Here is a 25,034-nt window from a genome sequence, read left to right on the forward strand (position 1 = left end):
ACATAGAAAACTCAGGGGCTGGCCCAGTGGTGCAGTGGTTAAGTTCACACGTTCTGCTTCTTAGCAGCCCAGGGTTCGCCGGTTCGGATCCTGGGTGCGGACATGGCACCGCTTGACAGGCTATGCTGTGGTAGGCGTCCCCCGTATGAACTGGAGGAAGATGGGCATGGCTGTTAGCTCAGGGCCAGTCTTCCTCAGCAAAAAGAGGAGGATTGGCAGTAGTTAGCTCAGGGCTAATCTCACTCAAAAAGAAAAAAAGGTAGAAAACTCAAATTGCTAAAATCAGAAACAAAAGTGGGGCATTACTACTGACCCTACAGAAATAAAAAGAATTATAAGAGAATACTATTGACCTTTGTATCCCTGCCAATGAGATAACCTAGATGAAAAGGTCAAGTTCCTAAAACACATAAACTACCAAAACTGACTCAAGAACAGACAATCTGAATACAGCTATAACAAGTAAAATTTTGAATCAGTAATCAAAATACTATCCACCAAGGAAAAAAAAGTCCAGGACAAGATAGCTGCACTGGTGAATGCTATCAAACATTTAAAGAAGAATTAACACCAATTCTTCTCAAATACTTCTAAAAAGAGAAAGAGGGGATAGTTCCTAACGCATTCTATGAGTCAAGTATTACTCTGATACCAAAGCCAGTCGAAGACATCACCAGAAAACCACAGATCAATATATATACAAAAGTTCTAAACAAAATATTAGCAAACCAAATCCAGCAGCATATTAAAAAGATTATATACCATAACCAAGTGGGATTATCCCAGGAATGCAAGGATGGATAAACATACAAAAATCAATGTAATACACCATATTAATACCATGAAGGAAAAAGCCACATGATCATCTCAGTTGATGGAGAAAAACGATTTGATAACATACAAGCCCTTTCATGATGAAAACAGTCAATAAACTAGGAATAGAAGAGAATCTTCTCAACTTGATAAAGGGAATCTGTGAAAAACCCACAGCTAAAATTGTACTTAGTGGTGTGGCTGGCCCAGTGCTGCAGCAGTTAAGTTCTCAGGTTCTGCTTCAGTGGCCCGGGGTGCACCAGTTTGGGTCCTGGGTGTGGAAGTGGCACCGCTTGGCAAGCCATGCTGTGGTAGGCATCCCACATATAAAGTAGAGGAAGATGGGCACGGATGTTAGGTCAGGGCCAGTCTTCCTCAGCAAAAAGAGGAGGATTGGCAGCAGATGTTAGCTCAGGGCTAATCTTCCTCAAAAAACAAAAACTTGTACTTAGTGGTAACAGACTGAAGATTTCTCTCTAAAATCAGGAACAAGATGAGGATGTCTGATCTCATCACTTCTATTTAACATTGTACTGGAAGTTCTAGCCAGGGCAATTAGGCTAAACAAAGGAATAAAAAGCATTCAAATTGGGAAGGAAGAAGTAAAATGATCCCAACTCACAGAAAACATGATCATAAATATAGAAAATCCTAAAGAGGGGCCGGCCCCACGGCCGAGTGTTTAGGTTCATGCACTCTGCTTTGGTGGCACAGGGTTTTGCCGGTTCGAATCCTGGGTGCAGACATGGTACCACTCATCAGGCCATGCTGAAGCAGCATCCCACATGCCACAACTAGAAGGACGCACAATTAAAAATACACAACTATGTACTGGGGAGCTTTGGGGAGAAAACGGAAAAATAAAATCTTTAAAAAAAAAAGAAAATTCTAAAGAATCTACATACACCAAAAAAAACTATGAGAGCTAATAAACTAATACAACAAAGTTGCAAAACACAAGATCAACATACTGAAATCAACCATATTTCTATACACTAGTAATAAACAATCTAGAAATGAAATTAAGAAATCAGGTACATTTACAATAACATCAAAAAGAATATTTTCTTGGGGAATAAATTTAACAAAGGAGGTGCAAGAATTGAACTCTGAAATCTATAAAACATGTTGAAAGAAATTAAAGAAGACCTAAATAAATGGAAAGATATCTCACATTCATGGAGTGGATATTTAATATTGTTAAGATGGCAATACTCTCCAAATTGATCTATATATTCAATGTAATCTCTATCAAAATTTCAACCACCAATTTTTTGCAAAACTGGACAGTTTGATCCTAAAATTCATATGGAATTGCAAGAGACCCTGAAAAGCCGAAACAATCTTGAAAAAGAAGAACAAAGTTAGAAGACTCACACTTTCCAAAACTTTCTTCAAAGCTAGAGTAATTAAAAGAGTGTGGTAGTGGAATAAGGACAGACATATAGATCAATGGAATAGAATTCAGAGTCCAGAAATAAATCTATTCATATATGGTCAACCAATTTTCAACAAACATGCTGAGACCATTCAAGGGGGAAACAATAGATTCTTCAACAAATGACTCTGGGATGACTGAACGTCCACGTTCAAAGGAATGAAGTTGGTGTCTTTACTCACATCATATGAAAAAATTAATTTAAAATGGATCAATGACCTAAATGTAAAAGCAAAACTACAAAACTCTTAGAAGAAAACATAGAAGTAAATCTTTATGATCTTGGATTTGGCAATAGGTTCTTAGGTATGACAACAAAAGCACAAGCAACAAAAGAAAAAAATAGGTAAGCTCAACTTCAAGAAAAAATAGTAAGTTTTGTGCATGAAAAGACACTATTAAGAAAGTGAAAATATAACCCACAAAATGGGAGAAAATGTTTGCAAACCATATCTCTGATATGGATCTAGTATGCAGAATTAGAACTCTTAAAACTCAACAACAAAAAAGACAAACAAATCTAAAACTGGCCCAAGGTGATAGTTGTACAGCACTGTGAATGTACTTAATGCCACTGAATCGTACACTTTTAAAAATGGTTAAAATAATAAATTTTATGTTATATATATTTTACTACACAGAAAAAATTGCCAAAAAGGGGGTAGGGGGGATCAAAAGACTTAAGTAGACATTTCTCCAAGGAAAATATACAAATGGGCAATAAGATTCTCAATATTGTTAATCATTAGGGAAATACTATTCAAAACCACCTCACACCCACTAGGATAGCTATAATAATAATTTTCAAAAAGGAAAATAAAAGTTGGGGAGGATGTGGTATATTGCTCATGGAAATGTAAACAGCTGTAGCCACTGTGAAAACAGGTCAGATGTTCCTGAAAAAAGTTGACTCCACTTAATACAATGTCCTTGTGATCCAGAGTCCTACTCCTAGGTATACACCTAAGAGAACTGACAACAAGAGTTCAAACAATAACTTGTATGTGAATGTTCATAGCAGTACTATTCGTAATAGCCAAAAAGTGGAGACAACCCAAATGTTCAACCGACCAATTGTTAGCGCTGCCTGAAAGCTAACATAAATGCAGCCCTTGGTTAACATAGGTCAGCATGAGGGAAGCCATCTTATAGAAGGGAACCACTGAGGACTTTAAATGACCCCAAGCCACAAGACACCCCCACTCCTTGTCAGCAATACTCTGGGTTGCACATAGCCTAGATAAGTATACACCTGCTTGTGAGAAATATGCATGCTCTTCTATTTTTGTAGTCTTGGCTTATACTTAGACCTCCCTATTTCAATAAGGCAATAATTTTGTTCTCTTAAGTTTTCCCAGGGATGTAACAACCCTGAGGAGAAAACCTTCTGCTGGGATCTATCACCAGTGACAAGAGGAAGGGATGATCTGGAGTCCCAAGGACTACAACACCAGATGGTCCACATCCTGAGACCCCTGCCCCTTCAGCCCATTTGCTCTATATAACCGCTTCAAAATTTTGTAGTTTTAAGATGGTTCATTAGGACACTAGTCTGCCATCTTCCCCCTTGCTGGCAAGCTGTAATAAAGACCCTTTTCTCTCCTATCACCTTGCCTCTGGACTGTTGGCTTGTTTTTGCAGCCAGCAGAAGGTCCCTTTAGGCTGTTACAAAATGAATAAACAAAATGTGGTATTATCCATTTAAAAGAATAGTTTTAGCCATAAAATGGAATGAAGTACTGATACATGCCAAAAGAATCTTGGAAACAATATAGTAAGTTACAGAAGTCATACACAAAGGCCATATATCATAGGATTCCATTAAAATAAAATGCCCAGGACAGGCAAACGCACAGAGACAGCCAATTAGCGGTTGCCGGGGCTGGAGGGAGAAGGGATTAAGGAGTCACTCCTCAAAGAGTAGGGGTTTCTTTTAAGGGTGGAGGTGATGATGGGTACCCAACCTTATGAATATACTAAAAGCCACTGAATTGTACAATATAAAATATTTAAAACAGTGAATTATATGTTAAGCAAAGTTCATCTTAATTTTTAAAAACAGAAGATGCCACAGGATATACCCTTTCTTCCAATTACTTTCTTCCAAGCACTTGAACTAGAAGAAAAAACAAAAATGGCGAAAATATACAAAATGGCGGCGGCCTCATCAGATCACGTGACTGCAGATTCTTTCCTTCCCACACTCTCAAAGTCTTTCCCTTAGAGCTTGCGCGTTGACACAGCCCTGCTTATTGTTATGCAAAGCCAAGGTAACCCTTCTTAGGCGCGCTCTGGTTCTAGCCGCGTAGTGAGAGGTGGGCGTACGGAAGGCGAGGTGAGGAGCGCGCACGTAGAACGTATATCCGTAAGCGCCGTTCCCCGGAGAGACAGGGAGGAGGGGAGAGGCGTGGAGGAACAGGGGGAAGTTGGCGCATGCGCCTAAGGCTGATGGGTTTGAAATGGCTTCGGTGTTAGCCGGGACCCGATTCAGGTGAAGGTCTGGTCCTCGCGGTTGGAGCGGCGGGCCGCCGAGCCGGTGTTCTTAACGTCCTGTCGGATCTGCGAAAGCTTCGGGAGCCACCGTTTTGGTAGCACGGCGTCCATAGGCCGGCGACGGTGGGACTCGTGGGACTGGGGCGGGAGGGACGCCGTCCCTTTTGTGCGGGTCGGAGCAGGCCCCGCGCGGCCGGCCCCTCCCCCACGCCTCGCTCTTTTGCCCGCGGCCCCTCAGGTGCCCGCAGCGCCGCTCGGCCTCGGCCTGGCGGTCCCGGAGTGTCTGCCGGTCGCCCTCGTTCCTGAGCCGCCGCGGCTTTAGCCTGCTGGTTTCCGGCCCGGGGCGTCGGGGCAGCGGCGGCGGCGCGGCTTTTCGGGGATGGAGGCTTTCTCCGCCCGGCCCGGACGTTAAGGGGACCCGGGCTCCCAGTATCACCCCTCTTGGCGCCGCTCCCAGTCCTGTGGGACGGAGGAGTCCGCCTTCTTTGGTCTGCGGCCCGCGAGCAGCCGGGGTTGGAGGAAGATGGATGGCAGAGCTCCGGCCTGTCTGAGGCGCGGGGGGAAGGCGAGGGGACGCGGGCTGAGATCTTCGCCTTTTCTGGCCTGATTTTGGGGGAGGGGTTTTCAGGGCGGTTCTTGAAGGCGCATCCGTTAATTCAACTGTCTTTCCCCTCGAGGGTAGGGAGAGAAAAGGAGCCCCCAGTTCCTTTCCTGCTCGAGAAAGTAAGGAGATGTTCGTTAGCTAAATGGTATTCTTAAATAACTTTATTCTGTGTTTCGTCCCAATTTCCGTTACTGATTTCATCACTTTCATTCCCCAGCTCTGCCAAAAGAAACACGCAGGCGATATTGCCTTTGAACATAAAGCTGTGAACTTATTGTTAAGAATTGGGGAGACCACAGCAGATGGTCTTGTGTAGTCTCCGAAAGAAGTGCCTTTTTTGTAAGGCTTCCCCTAATGTCATATAATTGGGTTCTTTTGGTGAACTACTTGACGTAAAATGTTTTCGCTGCATGTTGGACATTCACATGGCGCCTTATTATTTATACCCAGACCTATGAAGATGCCCCTGACAAATATTTCTTTAAAATAATACTTTTATGATAGTTATAGTTTGGTTGAACTTTAAAATGTGAATCCTTTCTTAATAGATCGCTGCTCTAGAAGAAAAACGAGGGAAGGTTTTTTTCCTCTTTCATCATGGCTCAGTTTGGAGGACAGAAGAATCCGCCATGGGCTACTCAGTTTACAGCCACTGCGGTATCGCAGCCAGGTCAGGCCACTGAACACATGGACTGTAAATGTGGGGAGGATGTGTTCTAACTATGAGAGTTAGGCTATGCCTAATATTGTAAAATGTTCGCAAATAATGTGTCTTTTATTTGTGGAGCTTCTAAAAATTCATAGATGAACCAGCAAAAAAATCTGTTTTACACAGCAGTTTGGACAGTTTTATAGTTTTTCAAACAGTAAATTGATTAACTTTTAATTGATTCTCATTCGTTACATAGAGTTTACCTCATTTGGTATGTTAAGGTGTCGATATTCATTCACAAGTTATGTTTAAAAATAAATATAAAAATCCATACTTTATGAAACGTTCTGTATGATTGTGGTTTTCAGTTGTTTGGTTTTAAAGTAGAAAAATGAACTCTAAAGAATTTATCAAGTAAAGGAAAAAGATAGATATAAAAGGAGCAACAGAATGTTTACATTTTCAAAATAAAAAATGTCATTGAACATATTTGTTTCGGTAAGTTTCTTCTCATTGCTCGTAGGAAGAAATTTTTTCTACCATTTCTTGACTTAACGGTTTGAACCTTAAAACAATTAAGTTTCCCAAGGATTCTGTAGAATGAAGTTTTGAGTTTCTTTGAATACTCAGAAAAGTTGCAGGTTATTCTGTTAAATTGATTTATGACATATCTGATACTAGTTTTTTGCTGTGTTTTACTTAAAATATGTATTTTGTAATTCGAGAGGTCAGTTGCAGAGGCGCTGTGATCTTCTAACTTGGATGTTCTAAAATTTGATGGACGTGATTATCTAGTTATGTAGGCGACCTTTCTCCTTAAAGAAATGGACACTAGGGTTTTTATTTTAATTACTCTTTATTTGGGGGTTAAATGGTCTATAGTTAGTCCTGTAGGCAAGTGGAAATAGTATGAAATAATAGTTAGAGATTATATTTAATTCATATCCAAATATCTCTCCTCTATGTTAAATAATGGAGAACCTGGTAGTGACTTACTGATGAAACAGGAATTAATTAGCAACTACTGTGTGTCCAGACACAAGTGCTATATACTGGTATTTTGGTAAAGTAAACATGTTTTACCTGGCTTTTTCTACATATAATTTGTTTTAAATTTATATCTGTATTGTTCCACTAAAATAGCCATTATGGTAGAATTCTGTTGTTTATAGCTCTTAACATTTGTATTGTAATTACTTAAATATACATTATACTCTCTCGTTTTTATTTTAAGACTGAGCAAAGGAAAGACCAAAGGTTTATAAAACTTGGCAAAGACAGGGACCAGCATGGTGGCGCAGCGGTTAAGTGCGCACGTTCCACTTCTCTGCGGCCCGGGGTTTGCTGGTTTGGATCCCAGGTGCAGACATGGCACCGCTTGGCACACCATGCTGTGGTAGGCGTCCCACGTATAAAGCAGAGGAGGATGGGAAAGGATGTTAGCTCAGGGCCAGTCTTCCTCAAGCAACAACAACAACAACAAAACTTGTCAAAGACAGTCAATTGTATATATAGGTCTCTGTTTCCATATTTGGCAAGAGAGGATCCAAATGTAAATAATAAAATTTGTGCAAATAGAGCTTGTATTTGTGCTGTAAGAAATTATTTACAGATTTTCTTGGCCCTATCATTAATCAGAGTTCAAAATCTGAAATTTTATTGATACTTCATGACTTCAGTAAGTAGGCAGGTGTTTTGTTAGTATCTACACTTACCTTACCTATAGAAATCCTGGAGTAGGTTCTAAATGAAACTCCGTAGTGATACTTTTTAAAAAAAATATTTAGTTTCTAGGTGTTGTATTTTGGGCTGCTTCCTCAAAGCCTGATGTTTTCTTGCCTTCATTTTAAAGTCTTTTTGAGTATTATTTTGTCTTACTAAAGCTGATTCTCAGAGCCATGCAAATTTCTTCAGAGTTAAGTTTTTTTCAATCCTGAGGGAATTAAAATATGTCTTATTTACACCTAACCTCAATGGAGAACATTTTAACCTAGTATAATACCTTACATTTTCTCCTTTAAGTTTTCTCCTGGCGGCTTCAAATATAATTTGAGAAGAAATTTGAGAAGAACAAAGGACCTAAAAGGACTTAATTGGGGTAATAGTGTAGGCGTCAGTTTAAAAAATATATAGGTACCGATTGAAACATGCCAGATACATTAGTATCAGAGGCCACTGTCATAAATCAGATGATCTTTTAACAGAAAAAGGTTAACTGAATAATTCAACTCGATGAAATATTTTGTTCTTTGTGCCTGTATTTCTGACTCATTTTTTCCTGAAAGCATGTAAAAATTACCACAATTTCCTTTTTCTATATAGCTTAACATGGCTTTGTTCAGCTAATGCCTTTGCTATTCCATTTTCTAACAAAGTTATTTTGCATTTGTACTAACTGGAAATTCTCAACTAACCAGTGATTTGAAAATTTCAGTGCATTCATATAGATGAGATATTTAAAATAATATTAAAAACTTGGGGGGCCGGCCCGGTGGCACAGAGGTTAAGTTTGCATGTTCCGCTTCTCGGCAGCCCGGGATTCGTTGGTTCGGATCCCTGGTGCAGACATGGCACCACTTGGCAAGCCATGCTGTGGTAGGCGTCCCACATGTAAAGGGAAGGAAGATGGGCATGGATGTTAGCTCAGGGCCAGTCTTCCTCAAAAAAGAAAAAAAAAAACCTTAAAGCTTTCACACTAGCAGTTTATTGCTGAAATCTGTTGTAAAATTGAAGAATCAGTATTGTAATTGTTTCTGATTAATTTTAATGCTGAGCCTGTTTAGTTAGAGTCAGTAATTCCTAGATGGCATTATTTGTCACCTTTAATTTTCTTTTCCATATTCAATCATATCAAACCTTGACTTTTTTCCCCTTTGAAAATGCCTTGACTATACTCCTCCATTTACATTTAGACTCTTGCACTTCACATTTGGGTAACTGCAGCAGTGGCAGCTGTCTCTTGCCTCCAGCTCTTTTTTAAAAATTTTTATTTTTTTCCTTTTTCTCCCCAAAGCCCCCCAGTACATAGTTGTATATTCTTCGTTGTGGGTCCTTCTAGTTGTGGCATGTGGGACGCTGCCTCAGCGTCGTTTGACGAGCAGTGCCATGTCCGTGCCCAGGATTCGAACCAACGAAACACTGGGCCGCCTGCAGCGGAGCACGCGAACTTAACCACTCGGGCACGGGGCCAGCCCCAATTGCCTATAGCTCTTATGTCAGAGTTTCTCACCTAACTTTCAGGCCCTTCCATACTTTTCCCCAAACCTTTATATCCTAATCCGTAGTGCTTACCATAGATCCTTTGTTTAAGTCCGGAAGCACTTGGTGGTGATGCTCTATATGTATTATCCTTTATTTAGTTTTAACTGCTTTTACTGGCTTTCTCTTAAGCTTACTTACTGGATATGCTGCTTCTTGTTGCTCTGCCAGCTCCAATATATCTGTCAGATGTATTGATATTCCTAAAGCATAATTCCTATCTAAATCACAGAATTTTTCAAAGCTGGATGGAGCCTGAGCTAGCTTCTGTGTCAACTCCTCTCTGACAGATGACGATATTGAGCCTTAGAACGATGAAGAAATTTCTTTAGGTCTCAGAGAATGTCACAGAAGAGTCAATGTTAGGACCTCGGAGTTGTGGTTCATTGTATCTTCCATTACTCTATTATTCATTTGCAAAAATATCTTTAAGGACTTTTAGAATACCAGGGTCTTCTGTGTTTCCAGCCCCATTTCTCGTTTCTTCCACACTGAAATACTTGTTCTCAACATTTACCCTGTTTTTCCATCTCCTAGCTAAAGTGCTGTGGTGTGTATTCAGTGGCAGTCCTACTTGGGACCAGAACTTTTAGGTTTGAAGACACAACAGTTTTCTGTTGTTTAAAGAGACCTTGAGAGACAGAGCTGGTAAACCACTGATTGAATCTTTAAATAGCCCTTAGATCGATTATATTGACTAAGGGTACCTTCCATATGTTTGACTCTACATATTTGCATGTGTACATGTATATAATTGCAACACTATTTAAGTGTGGGGGTGGATTTAGCAGATTCAGACCTACTTTCTCCCTCAGTTCTTTTGACCATTTGTGAGATGACTGCATTCTGGCTATAGAGAAAAATGAACTAGTTCAGGAGTTAGAACTAGTGATATGTGGTGCATTAACACAGGTGACTGAAGCTAATACCAGTACGGTGTTTTAACTGTGACTCCATTTTTCCTGTGTCTTCATTGTGGTCCAAGTGGTCATTTTCTAAAACCGCAGTCTCTTGAATCAGCAGCTGAAATTGTTAAATTCCAAGATTGATGGTCTTTTTCAAACAAATAATAGCTGATGTACTGTGTATACTTCACTTACATTAATTAACCCTTAATAGAGGTGGGTGTTTCAAACTCCTTTGGGAGAAAAGGAGGATTGCTACTGGTGTGGGCTTACCCTTTTTAGATCGTATTAGTGCTATGTAATAGCAAATTGTCTCTAAAACTTTTTTTAAGTAAAAGCACATAAAATCTATTAAGGCACGTTGTTGATGCATATTTTTTTCCTCGTCCTCTGAGCGTGCCTTGTGCTTTCATCCAGTGAGAGCTGCATGAATGTACCATACCATGAGCCAGTGAGTGCCCCATCTCTGTCCTGAGTTGACTGTACGACACTTGAATGTTTATGCACTTGTGGCTTCTCTTGTACGTGTGTTTTATGATCTGGGAAATAGTTTTGATCTGTTATAGCTAAAAATGTATTGAAAGTAACAGTGAGAGTTGGAGTGTTAACTTTGGGTGATACAAGTCTCCTTGATGGGGTCGAGAACTAGGTAAATATCAGAGGCAATTAGGGATGGAAGGAATCTTATGATGTTTTACAAATGGTATCTTCAGCTGCCTAGGAGGGTTGACCAACAATTGCTTGAAGAGACTGGCCAAGATTACTAGTCATTACTTCAGTGGGAGTTCAGGAGAGTGGAAGAGCTATAGTCTGCTAGGATATTAATCTTTATAGAGACTGTAAGAACCGTGTATAACATTGATTTAGTTAAGGCTTTGCCTCTTTCTTATGGAACAGCACTGTCCACTAAGTAGAACTTTCTGTGATGATGGATAAATTCTGTACCAATCTTCATTGTCTCATAGGGTAGCCACTATCCAGATATGGCTATTGAGCACTTGAAATGTGGGTTAGTGTGACTGAGGAACTGAATCTCTAATTTTATTTAATTTTCTAATTTTTATTTAATTTTCACTAAGGTGAAATACCTGCACATGGCTGGTAACTAGTTTAGGGAACAATGCAATTATAGAAGGTTACAACACTTGGAACATGTTATATTTAAAATACTATTTTGTGCCTTAATTTCTTCTTTTATTGACATCTTCATGACTTATTTATTTTCGTATCCCTAGAAGTGTGTACCTTTTGACACCCTTCATTTCTTGTTCTTCATTTCTTATTTTTAATGCCTTAATTTTTTTTTTGTGATATTCTTTTTTTTTAAGATTTTATTTTTCTTTCTTCTCCCCAAAGTCCCCCAGTACATAGTTGTATATTTTAGTTGTGGGTCCTCCTAGTTGTGGCACATGGGATGCTGCCTCACCATGGCCTGACGAGTGGTGATAGGTCTGCGCCCAGGAATCGAACCAGTGAAACCCTGGGCCGTTGAAGCAGAGCGTGTGAACTTAGCCACTCAACCACGAGGCTGGCCCCATAATGCCTTAATTTCTTATTCTTAAAAGGTAACAATTATTTCCAGTCATTGGGTACGTTATGGGCTTAGAATAGAACCTCGAAAGCCACAGCAATGGATTGACCAAGGAGTTCTCTGGTTGTAAGAAAGTTATCTGTACATGGGAGCATCCAAGGTTTTGTATTTGTGTGAAATCTAATATTTAAAGATCACGTTTTAGGAAGGATATTGAGTAGAAGATGACAATTAGAAGGTTTGTTCACTTGATTTAAAACCTGCGTTTATAAGTATTTTAGTAAATCCGTAAGTTAGAAAGAGAATCCCTCACATTTTCATGTTGTTTTTTTCTCCAGAGAGCATGAGATTGCTTTTTGAACATATATGAATATATGGAAATTTCATAGGATAAAACATTGCTTGACTAGTGCTTTAAATAATTTTGCAAAAGGTGAAGAAACAAAGTTTCTCGAGTTAGTTTGAGGTTTCGAATTTTATTCATTGTTTCAGAAGGATGACTCATCTTAGTAAAGATATAACACCATGGTGTAAAGGTAATAAGGATTTTTTAAATTTAAAAGTGATGGGCCGGCCCGGTGGCACAGCTGGCACAGCGGTTGAATTTGCATGTTCCACTTCTCAGTGGCCTGGGGTTTGCCAGTTCGGATCCTGGGTGCAGACATGGCACCCCTTGGCAAAAGCTATGCTGTGGTAGGTGTCCCACATATAGAGTGGTGGAGGATGAGCATAGATGTTGGCTCAGGGCCAGTCTTCCTCAGCAAAAAGTGGAGGATTGTCAGTAGTTAGCTCAGGGCTACTCTTCCTTAAAAAAATAAAATAAAATAAAATAAATAAAAGTGAGTTTTAGAGGCTGGCCTGGTGCCATAGTGGTTAAGTTCATGCGCTCAGCTTCAGTGGCCAAGAGTTCACGGGTTTGGATCCCAGGCACGGACCTACACACTGCTCATCAAGCCATGCTGTGGTGGCATCCCACATATAAAGTAGAGAAAGATTGGCACAGATGTTAGTTCAGGTACAGTCTGCCTCGAGCAAAAAAAGAAGATTTGGCAACACATGTTAGCTCAAGGCCAATCTCCCTCACCCAAAAACAAATAAATAAAAGTGAGTTTTATAAGATCAAGGGACAACAGACAATGGACAGGTTCTTCTTGTGTTTTAGTGGTGTGTTCACTGGTATTGAGTAAATAATTACTAGTATGTCATGACATGAAATTTTCAGTCATATGAAACTGATTTTACATTTTATAAAATAACATGTTTTACATTTGTGCTGAAATGTGTAAGAAAACTTAGCCCTTAAATTTACTTATTTACCTGGTAGCGTGTGGTCATTCAGGGCTCATTTCATAGATTTGTCTGTGAAAGTACTGATACATAGCGATAAGATGTTTCAGATGGGTGACAAGACCTTCAGCAATCATATTGAATCAGGTACAGGTAAATGAACACACTATTCCAACGTGGATAATTGGAAGAGGTCTTCTCGTGACAAGTGTTTGGCCACTTACGTAGGGAGAAAGATTAAATTAGAGATAAATGCCTTTGTACTTTGCAAGTTACAGAATTATTTTGCAGAATATTGATTATAAAAATTCACAAGAAGAATGGAGAATGCTATGTACAGATATTCAAGAATAGCTTCTCAGATATCCACAAGAAAGGGGAGCATTAATAAATATTAAGGAAATATACTTTATTGAGATAAAAATCTCAAACATAATGAGTTTTAAAAAGAGCTGTTTTATAGACTTATAAAAGCCACAATCACATGTACAGTGGTTTCCACAAAATTTGAATTAACTGGTTAGTGGTATGAAGCAACTCCAGTGGAAAATAAATTTTCTTCCCATGAATTTCTCCTACCAATTGAACCCTTCATTACCAATTAATCTATTTTTGTAGTTTCTGACTCATCATATTGACTATCAGCAGTAGAAAAGAGATGTGTAGGTATCAGCTGTTATCCCACCTACTTAATGCTGGGGTGCTGTATGCTGCCAGGGTCTGGAATACCTAGAAAAACTATAGGAAGAAAATAGATTTTCTGAGATATTCGGCTCTGAGTTCTGCTGTGGCCACTATCAGTACTATCCAGGGTTCTGGAAATTGATACCAGCAGAGTGAAGTAGAGCAGATCTGAAGTCAGAGCTCAGATGGATAAAGGAGATGGGTATGATATTTGAATCACGGATGTTACCTTTGTCAAATGCAGAACATGTCATTCTTAGAATTTAAAATACTAATAATTTTTCCTAAGGTCTTTCCCTGTCTGGTGTTTACAATGAGAATTTTGCTTCTGTTATCCTAGAATAGTGGTGCATAACCTTTATAGGTCCACTTCAATCCATAATTGAAAATCTGATCAAAGTTTTGGACTTTCTTATCAGCAATTTTGCATACAATTTCAGAAGGTGAACAAGACCCACTGGTCAGAACCTGTGGCCTAGATTTTGGTACCTTTTTCTCTATTCTCATTGCAGTTAATCTCATTTTGAACTTACATTGGTGTTAAGATATTCCCTACTTCTTTCTGTTTAAATTCATTTAGTCAGTCCTGGTTTCTACTTCCTGCCCATCTGTGACATCTTTTACGTTAAATGATTTACCTTAAAAACAAAAGGGAAAATAAAAAGTAGCGTGGTAAGGATTTCACAGTGTGTATTTAAGACATTTGGAAGATTTTTTTCCCCCCTTAGGTTCTCCTCTTTCTCTCCTGGTCTTGTAATTTTTAAAAATCAGTGTTTTTCACTGTTTTAGCAGGGATAATTGATAATATTCAAGAATTCCACCATGATTTCTGGGGTTTTTGTTTGCTTTTGTCTTACTTTGTTATTGTTGGTTTGTTTTATTTTTGAGTAAAATTAATCTAGACTCATAAACAACTGGTTTGTGATGAACCTCACACTTCTAAAAATTTTCTGGGATATTCTAGACAAGGTGCTTTGGTTAGTACATTAATGCTCTTCTGTTGTTTTCCTGTAAAGCACAATATTGTTCTTTCTGTAGGGTTATTAACTGATAGTTATAGAGCAGCATTTTTTCACGTTATTCTCAGTTACAAACAACATGCTTTGGAAAAGGGGGTGTTCCATGAACAAGTATTGCTTTTATGGCAACCTCTTTGAGATTCATACTCCTTAGTGGTGTATTAAAGGTTCTGAGAAATCCTGCAGTAAAAATATGTGCTTAATTCACTGTTTCCCAAACTTTATAAACCTTGGACTCCCTTTTTTCAAACTTTTATGTTCTGGGAAGCTAGTCATTTTTCCATGAAATACAATTTGGGGAAGTGCAGTGCTAGACCACAATTTTTAGTTGATTGCCTTTTCTTTTTGAGATGTTAGCCCTGAGCTAACATCTGCTGCCAATCCTCCTCTTTTTGCTGAGGAAGATTGGCCCTGAGCTAACGTCCATGCCCATCTTCCTCTATTTCATAAGTGGGATGCCTGCCACAGCATGGCTTGACAAACGGTGCGTAGGTCCGCACCTGGGATCCGAACCAGCAAAACCCAGGCCACTGAAGCGGAATGTGCAAACTTAACCGCTATGCCTCCTGGGTGGCCCCCAGTTGATTGCTTTTTTGCATTTAATGAAATTACGTAAAAGCATCAGGTAAAATTTTTCTCATGTTTTCTTCAGCTTTTAGCCTTGTCTAAGCATAGATTAAACGTTAAATATCTGAGTTTGTTGTTCTGAGGTCTCCCCCCAATTTTTTGGTTTAAGCAGATAATCATTTTAAGTCACTGTGTGGTTACTTTTCTCTCTCATTGCTCAGTACAGTAGTGCACTAATAGTAGAAACTTTTTGTGCTTTTCAAGTGTTGTTGTCTGTTTCCTCATTATACAATTCTTTATGCAAAGTAGAAAATTCTGTCCACTAGGAAGTTTTCAGGATGGATCACTTCCAGCAACACTGTCCTAAATATATGATTCTCATCTGCTTGAAGATAAAACAGTAAATTCTATATTAGTAAAATTAGATTATTTTCTATACTTCTTCCTAAAAATACTTCTTGAGGGTATTTTAGCCCCTTGGTCTAGGTAAGGTTGGTTGGGTTCATTTTGTAGTTTAATTTTATAGAATAATGTTTTCTTATATCTTTCATGACATGAACATTTAATATTAAGCCATTGGAATCTGGAGTAGGACATGAGTCAGTTAAATTCAACACGTCAACAAGCATTACTGAAATTTTTCTTTAGGTTTTTGCCAGACAGTGTGGCAGACCATGACCCATAACTAAACACTCATGAAAAGTTTCTGGAAAGGTTTCAAATAATCTTGATTTTTTTCCCCCCTCTTTTTAATCTCATTTTAGCTGCATTGGGTGTTCAGCAGCCATCACTTCTTGGAGCATCTCCTACCATTTATACACAGCAAACCGCATTGGCAGCAGCGGGCCTTACCACACAAACCCCAGCAAACTATCAGTTAACTCAGACTGCAGCCTTGCAGCAACAAGCCGCAGCTGCAGCAGCTGCATTGCAACAGGTGAATTTTTGATAGATTTTAATATGTGACAGAAAACTGTCAAATCTGAGTGGCCAGGGTAGGTACCTTTAGTTTTTGAAGAATGAATACTTGTGGGTTTTTATTATAAATATTTATTGTTTTTTCCTAGTGATAATAATTACATATGCCCAGGACATAACAGAGAAGTGTAGTTGCATAGTCAAAATTTTTAAATTCTTAAATTGAACAGTTCTTATACTTTGATTATGTGAACAAAATTCAGTTCTTGATGGATCTGAGTATAAGTAATCACCATTTTGTATATTTTAGATGAAGTTTACCTGTTACAGAAAGTTTTTTTCAGTGTAATTCTGGTTATGTATTTGTATGTATGTATGTATATCACTTTCTGAGAATCAGTAAAACTAATGTCTGTTTTTTTTCCCAGCAATACTCACAACCTCAGCAGGCCTTGTATAGTGTGCAACAACAGGTTTGTTTATGTTTTCCATGTTAAAAACCAATTTTCAAATAGCCATTTGTTCCAAATTTTATTTATATAGATTTTATTTCCTCTTGGCTACCTTAATGTGTGATTTAAATTCTTTTGGGATAAGGAAAATGAGGTAGGTGAAAAGGAATGTCTCCAAAGGAGAGGAAGATAGGAGCAGTCCTGAATACCCAAATCCTCACCTAGCAGCCAGTCTGTTAATGTTTCTAAGCGTGCATGCAGAGGATAACCTGGAAAGAATCACTCTATTATTGAGTATTTGGCTCAGTACTCCTGTCTAGAACCTCCTGCCCTAATATGCTATACTAGATACATGTGAAAATGAAAAGCTCGTTTTTCCCATTTGAAACCTAAACTATAGATAGACCACTGCCTTAACCTTTTTTTAAAGCAACCGAACTCTCCTTTTTTTCCCTAGTGAAATTGTATATTGAAATCCAATATACAAAATATTAAAATAGAGCTGTTGAGAGCCAGCTCTGATGGCCTAGTATTTAAAGTTTGGTGCACTCTGCTTTGGTGACCCGGGTTCACTTCCCAGGGATGGAACCCCACTACTCATCTGTCAGTAGCCTTGCTGTGGTGGTGGCTCACAGAAGAACTAGAAGGACTTACAACTAGAATACACAACTATGTACTGGGGCTTTGTAGAGGGGAAAAAAGAGAAAACAAGAGAGGAAGATAGGCAATAGATGTTAGCTCAGGGTGAATCTTTCCTAGCGAAAAAAAAGGAGCTATTGGAAACAGGAAGAAGCCTCCCCTTGTAATTCCCATTCCTATGCCCAAGGCACATTTGAACAATTTGAAAACTCCTGACTTAGACTGAAAGTGAGTTTCTTTGGCCCCCTTTCCCCAGGCTCATACTCTAATCATGTTCCCCAAGGTCTTTTATCTGTGATGGCGGGAGGAGATTAAAAAAAACTGAACCCAAGGAGAAGCATGTCAAGGAAAAAAGAATTTGCCCTGCTGAAATCTAGGTAGTTTCTGGCCTAAGCTCCTATTCTAGGCTTTTCCAGGGTTAAGAGGGAGTCTTCATTCCTTCTCAGTGCCATTAAGAAGCTTCAGGAGGGGTCGGCTCCGTGGCTGAGTGGTTAAGTTCGTGCGCTCCGCTGCGGCGGCCCAGGGTTCAGATCCTGGGCGCGGACATGGCACTGCTCGTCAGGCCATGTTGAGGCGGCATCCCACATCCCACAACTAGAAGGACCTGCAATTAAGATATATACGACTGTGTACAGGGTGGGGGTTTGGGGAGATAAAGCAGAAAAAAAAAAAAAAATTGGCAACAGATGTTAGCCCAGGTGCCAATCCTTAAAAAACAAAAACAAAACAGAAGATTGGCAACAGTTGTTAGCCCAGGTCCCAATCTTAAAAAAAAAAAAGAAAAAAAGAAGCTTCAGGAAAGTATAGCAGTCAGGAGAGGAAAAGGGGTTACAATAGAGAGGGAGCAAAAACAGGATCCAGAGACACTGGGGAAGCATGAAGCTTTTCAGTCCATAATCTCTTGTCTCTAGATCCATGGCTCAATTTCATTCTTCGATTAAGACCTTTGGGGCTTCACAAGCATTCCTTTTCCCCTGAAGATTATGATATCCCACTAGTAATTGTTTTAAACTTCTAAAAAATTGACAAGAGGTTGATGTAAAAGTTGGCTATCTTGTTTTCAAAATATCTTCAGACTTATTTTAATACTGTTATGAAATACATTATTAAAGATTATTTGTTAGGTTGAACCATATGAAAATGGCAATACTCAAATGTTCTTGCCTTAAAAAATTCCATTACTCATCTGTTCTTGACTTGCAGAAAAATAATAATTTGATTTAACCTCTAATACATGGTGACCCCAGGTATACAGTGTTGTGAATTAGAATCTCATATAGAATCTCATATTTTTTTATCTTAGCTTAAGTCACGTTTCTGTTCCAGGGTTTTTAAATTTCCCCCCTCACACCAGTTGTTTTTACTTTCTGGAAATGCTACACTTTGCTGTTGCCAGAAAAACTATATGTCAGAGTTTGTGGTCCTTTATAATCCCCATGCCTGTGGCACATCTGAACATCAGGAGTGCTTCTTGTTTTAGGGATATATATAAATTGGATAGCCAGTGATATTTTTGATACAAGTAGCATACTGATGATACAGAAGCAGTTCTGTAGCATGGTAATTAACACGTGGCAGAACTAGAAAGAAAGCTTCCCCTCTGGGGACTTCTGGGGTATTTTGTGGGTATTATTCCTGTGAAATAGCAAAAAAGATAATTTCTTTATTATTGCTGAATGGGTTAGTTATATATCAAGTCTGCAGTTGTTAGAAATAGTTGCAGGAAACTTTATACCTAATGATCTCTGTTACTTTTCCCATATTTCTTAATTAGAAATATAGTACCTGTTAGTAGGAATTTTTCCTTACATAAAACATCTATGAAACAACAATTCTGATTGATTCTTTTCTTTTTTCTTTCCGGTTTGGTGTGTCTCCTTTTTCTGTTTTCAGTTACAGCAACCTCAGCAGACTCTTTTAACACAGGTTAGTTTGGCATTACTTTATTTCTTACAGATATTGATTGACAAGCAGACCAAAGTTTTATTCCTGTTCTAGTTTTTCTTCAGGGTTTCAAGATGAAAATTTGTTAGATAATAGTTTAGCAATACTATATTAAATAAAGATGGAAAACGTGTTGTTTTTGTTTTTTCTTTTATGGTTTTTGATTGTAGATCCAGCTGTGATCTAGTTTGAATAAATGTGAGGTCTTATCTTAAACTTAATACTGATTTTGGCTTTTACATTTTCTTTGTAGGTAATATTTTTAGGAAATTTTTTGACACTATCTTTTTTAGCTTTACCTTAGAGGTGAAGTTACTGTGTTACATTATCAGATTAATTCTTCAGCACCATTAAAAAGTTTTTGAACTTTTGATGTAGTGCTACTGTAGGCTATGTGGGCCACTTATAGTCTCTGTTGCATTTTTTTTTTTCTTTTTTGCAATCCTTTAAAAGTCTAAAAACCATCCTTGGCTTATAAGCTGTACAAAAATCCTAAGCTATGAGCTGGGTTCACTGACCCCTGCTGTGTACTTAGAGTGAAATGCTATGCAACTGAGAAGTTAACCTCATTTTCTGTTTTTATTAAAGAGCTAAAATTAACTAACACGTCTCACATTTTCTATCTCCAGTAGTAGAATTTCCAAATTAAGTAGAAAAGCTGTAAAAGTATGTCTTTTCTTAGAATAGCATGTCAAAAAGTATGCCCAGGAAGCATTAGTGTCTTAGGATGTTAAAGAAGTTTCATGAGAAAATAATTTTGTGGCCACAGTTTAAGAAATGCTGAATTCCTTTACTATATACTGTAAGACTTTCCTTTTTTTCTTTTAAATTGTAGAACTTAGAGACTTGCTTTATTGGGCAGGTGTAAAACAAATTCCATGGTTTGACTTGAATCAGATAATTATTCCTTTCTTTTTAATGATTCTATTTACATACAGAGGTTTTAATGAATAATACGTTGTTATTCATACTTAATTATGCCAGAAAAGACCAGTGAAAGTGTTAAAGTTCTTCTTTTTGTTCCATTTTTATTGAGGTGTAATCGACATGTACCATTATATTAATTTAAGGTGTACAACATAGTGATTTGATGTATGTATCTCTTGCAAGGATTACCACAATAAGTTTGGTTAACGTGCACCTCATATAGTTACAGTTTTTTTTCTTCTGTTTAGAACTTTTAAGATCTATTCTCTTAGCAACTTTCGGATATACAGTATTGTTAACTTTAGTTACCATGCTATACTTTACATCCCAGAACTGATCTATGTTATAATTGGAAGTTTGTACTTTTTGACCACCTTCACCCATCCCCCCGCACTGGCAACCACCAATCTATTCTCTGTTTTTATGAGTTCTTCGGGCTTTTTACATTCTATATACATATTTGTCTTTCTCTGTCTGACTTATTTCTCTTCTATAAGACTTTCCTGAGTCTTTATTATGCCACTATGGATTTTGAATTTCTAAGAGAGGGCTGAAATATTCAGTGTTTTTTAAACTTAGTGCACTGTGTCTTTTTTTTCCTGGAACAATCTGTGAAAAATGTTCATCCTAGGGAACATAATGATGAAATAGATCAATAATAACATGATTTTTTAGACTTGAGTCTCACCTTCAAGGTATACATAGGTATTTTCTAACTTCAAATAAATTATTTTTAGCATTTTGAGTTAGTTTTAAGTAGTCTTTTTAATTTCTAGACTATTTCAAACCATTACCTTAATTTGATGTTGATTTTGTTTTATAGCCAGCTGTTGCACTGCCTACAAGCCTTAGCCTGTCTACACCTCAGCCTGCAGCACAGATAACTGTATCATATCCAACACCAAGGTCCAGTCAGCAACAAACCCAACCTCAGAAACAGCGTGTTTTTACAGGGGTGGTTACAAAGCTACACGATACATTTGGATTTGTGGATGAAGATGTATTCTTTCAGCTTAGGTAAACTTCATTAGGTGTTGGCAGATGGCTTCTTATATTTAGCATTGAGTATATTGATAGGGTACCTGCTTAATTGTGGCATAGGATTGTGGTTTAGCTATAATTTCTGTTTTAATCATTCAGCTTGAATTATATTTGTACATGTGACCTTTTATGATAATGTGCCGATGATATCTTTTGAATATGGAACAAACTAGTTATGGTGAAATCTTTATAAATGTTTCAGAGTGAATTAACATTTCTGACTATTCATGGGCAGGTTTAAATATGCCTTTTAGATTGGAATGGTAATAATACCTTTTAAAATTTAATCTTTTGTTTGACGTGCTAATGACAATATATACTAAAAAACATTTTTTAATTGAAAAATTAATAGGATTGAATGATTGATGAACTAACATTCAGAATAGGATTTTGTTAGTGTCGTGTTTGCAGGAAACATGAATTTCCTTAGATATTTCAAATAGATTTCTAATGAACTTCTTGAAAGTGCTTTATTTGGGAAAAAATTGCTGTGTAAGATTTTTCTATAAGCAGTCTACTGTTTTCCATCTTATCTGCATTTCTCTCATCTTTCCAAAGCCCAAAGCAAATCTTACTCTTGGGATATAGAGGTTAGAAAGTGCTATAGAGGAAGGGACACAATGTTAGGAGACTATGGAGTGGAAAATGATTTCTTCCGCTTCAAACCCTGTGTTTATGTAAAGAGGGTGAAACATGATCAGTTCTAAATTAAACTAAGGGTAGAAGGTATGTCTGCTTTTTAAAAGCTTTTTAGGCTTCCATTCTAGTTATAGATTTACTCAGTATATAAGTCTTTTTTGAAGGAATCTTTTAATTGTATTTATATTTAACTTAATTTTTTCCAGTGCTGTCAAAGGGAAAACCCCCCAAGTGGGTGACAGAGTATTGGTTGAAGCCACATACAATCCCAATATGCCTTTTAAATGGAATGCGCAAAGAATTCAAACGCTACCAAATCAGGTATGTAAAATACTGAGTTAAGTATTATAGAAACTTGGTAATTGAGTCTTCTAATTTACAAAGATTTTTCTTTAAAAAAATTCTTTATTTCTTTATTTTTGTTAAGAATCAATCCCAAACCCAGCCTTTACTGAAGACTCCTCCTGCTGTCCTTCAGCCAATTGCACCGCAGACGACATTTGGGGTTCAGGCCCAGCCGCAGCCCCAGTCGCTGCTGCAGGCACAGATTTCAGCGGCTTCTATTACACCGCTGTTGCAGACTCAGCCACAGCCTTTATTGCAACAGCCGCAGCAGAAAGGTACTGCGTGCACTGTACCTTAGCTTTGTATTAAAGATTCAGACTAATTCATACCTGTTTAGTTGTTGAAATAATGAGAGTATGCTTTTAATTACAAGAAAGGCAGGAGCTTCCAGAATACTTCAAAGGAAGCTTAAGTATCTGGTGTAGACAACTTCTACTTCTATAGCTATTTGGAAGTATTTTTATTTTATTGCTCTTATTCAAAGACATCTTCTTTGTAAACTTAAATATCAAAACTATTGATCCCTTGTCCTCCTGTTGATACCTTATCTGTAATGGGAGAAAATGGTTTTGAGACTTACAACATTTTACATACATGTAGTTCTGATGATAACACTTTAAATTACTCATTGAACCATAGTGCGTCGAAGAAATGAACTGTTTTAAATTTTCCTTTGCAAATTATTTGAAAGTCTTGACATTTTCTTATCAAAGCTGTTAAAAATGATAGCCTTGGCTTAACAGAAGCCTGCTTAATTGGTATTTTTTTAAAAAGTAATTATGGCATTTTCTCTTTTATTATGTGAATTATGACGCTTATACCAAAGTGATAAGACAGTTTGCAGTGTAACACGTTATTAAACGAACATTTGTAATCACCACTTACTTTCTAAATATGCATCCTTATAAAACTGTTTAAATTTGTTTTTGAATTTTAGATGTGTGATTCCATTTATATAGTCTTTTATACAGGACTTTTTTTTGTTCAACATTGTTTTAAAGTTTTTCTTACTGTTTATTCCATAAGGCTCTAGTTTCTTGATTTTCATTGTTGCATAATATTCCATTGTGTGAATATTGTATAACTTATTTGTTGTTCTTTGGTAAACTAGATTGTTAGTAGTTTTTGTTTTCTGAAATTGCTGCTTTGTATGTTCTCATATGTGTGTCCAGAGGCAATGTGCCTGAGTTTTTCTAGGGCCTATGCCTTAGTTTGGAATTGTAGGATCTGAGGGTTTGTGTATTTTAAACTTACTAGTTAATGAAAGGCTATTTCAAGCTACTTGGTTCTTCCATGTATCTGACCTGTAGTCCTATGATTTCTGATTTTTTTCCTCATCTTTTTCCTAAGAGGTTTTGTTTCCTCTTGTGAATTGGGACTTGAATACCATTTTTTCCCTGCCTTGGCTCAAGAAGAGATAAGGCTTCCGTGGAAGGGCTCATGGAAGCAGTATTTCTGGTGGTGATGTGTACCGTGAGCTTGGTGGATGATTGGTAGGAGCAATGGAAGTAGGGTAGAAAAAAATGGAAGAGAGAAAAGAGGCATAGTGGGCTGGGGGATTTCAGGGAGTTGGAGGTATAAGGTTTAGTTGGCGGAAGGGTAGGGAAATCTCCATTGGCAACTAGGATTCCTTTAGGATTGGTAGCCTGTTAATCTTTAGCTGGCAGTATTTCTTAACATAAGCAGTCATAAGTCAGCTGTTTTTGTTTTGCTTTTGTGTTTTTGTTTGGTTTTCCTGGTCCTTCTCCCTTATTTTTTTTTTTTTTTTAAAGATTTTATTTTTTCCATTTTCTCCCCAAAGCTCCCTGGTACATAGTTATATATTCTTCGTTGTGGTTTCTTCTAATTGTGGCATGTGGGACCCTGCCTCACCGTGGCTTGATGAGCAGTACCATGTCCACACCCAGGATTTGAACTAACGAAACACTGGGCCGCCTGCAGCGGAGCGTGCAAACTTAACCACTCGGCCACGGGGCTAGCCCCTATTTTTTTTTTTTTAATGGAGTTCATAATAGTCTACTTCATTGTGAGATTTCAGTTGTACATTATTTCTTGTCTGTCACCACATAGGTGCTCCCCTTCACCCCCTGTGCCCACCCCCACCTGGCTTCCCCAGGTAGCCACTGAACTATTTTCTTTGTCCATGTGTTTGTTTATATTCCACATATGAGTGAAGTCATCTGGTGTTGGGCTTTCTCAGTTTGGCTTATTTCGCTTAGCAGAATTCCCTCCAGGTCCATCCATGTGGTTGCAAATGGGATGATTTTGTCCTTTTTTTATGGCTCAGTAGTATTTCATTGTATATATATATATATATATATACACCACATCTTTATTCAATCATCAGACGATGGGCACTTGGGTGGTTTCCATGTGTTGGCTGTTGTGAATAGTGCTGCACTGAACATAGGGGTGCATATGTTACTTTGGATTGTTGATTTCAAGTTGTTTAGGTAGATACCCAGTAGTGGGATGGCTGTTCATATGGTGTTTCTATTTTTAATTTTTTAAGGAATCTCCAATACTGTTTTCCATAGTTGTTGCACCAGTTTGCATTCCCACCAGCAGTGTATGAAGGTTCCCTTTTGTCCACACCCTCTCCCAACATTTGTTATTTTCAGTCTTAGTGACTATAGCCATTTTAACAAGTGTAAGGTGGTAGGTAATAAGTTAGCTGTTTTTTCCCCCAAGTTTTTATCATGAAAATTTTCAAGTATACAAAAACGTTGAAAGAACAGTATAATGATCACTTGTATACTTACAGCCTTGAAAAGTTAACATTTTACTGTGTTTTATCTGCATGTGTATACAAATATACACACTTTTTGCTGAATCATTTGAAGTAATTAGCAGGAATTATGACATTTTATCCCTAAAT

General features: G+C 37.9%; 1 protein-coding gene across 5 annotated transcripts in view; it reads left to right on the forward strand.

Annotated features, from left to right (window-relative positions):
• The first annotated feature begins 4,478 nt into the window (after window positions 1–4,478).
• Window positions 4,479–25,034, forward strand: part of CCAR1 (cell division cycle and apoptosis regulator 1) — a 52,272-nt gene continuing 31,716 nt past the window's right edge. The window contains exons 1-8 of one of the 5 annotated variants that reach the window (XM_070226271.1): window positions 4,479–4,586; window positions 5,897–6,018; window positions 16,016–16,188; window positions 16,598–16,642; window positions 19,154–19,186; window positions 20,955–21,148; window positions 22,018–22,132; window positions 22,239–22,431. In XM_070226271.1, coding sequence (XP_070082372.1) covers window positions 5,946–6,018; window positions 16,016–16,188; window positions 16,598–16,642; window positions 19,154–19,186; window positions 20,955–21,148; window positions 22,018–22,132; window positions 22,239–22,431 — 826 coding nt within the window. In that variant the 5' untranslated portion in view covers window positions 4,479–4,586; window positions 5,897–5,945. Of the gene's footprint in view, window positions 4,587–4,610; window positions 5,468–5,896; window positions 6,019–16,015; window positions 16,189–16,597; window positions 16,643–19,153; window positions 19,187–20,954; window positions 21,149–22,017; window positions 22,133–22,238; window positions 22,432–25,034 lie in introns of those variants that run through there. The other 4 variants (XM_005602418.4, XM_005602417.4, XM_005602419.4 and 1 more) reach the window with 4 other exon arrangements.

Source organism: Equus caballus, chromosome 1 (assembly GCF_041296265.1).
Source record: "Equus caballus isolate H_3958 breed thoroughbred chromosome 1, TB-T2T, whole genome shotgun sequence".
NCBI lineage: Eukaryota > Metazoa > Chordata > Mammalia > Perissodactyla > Equidae > Equus > Equus caballus.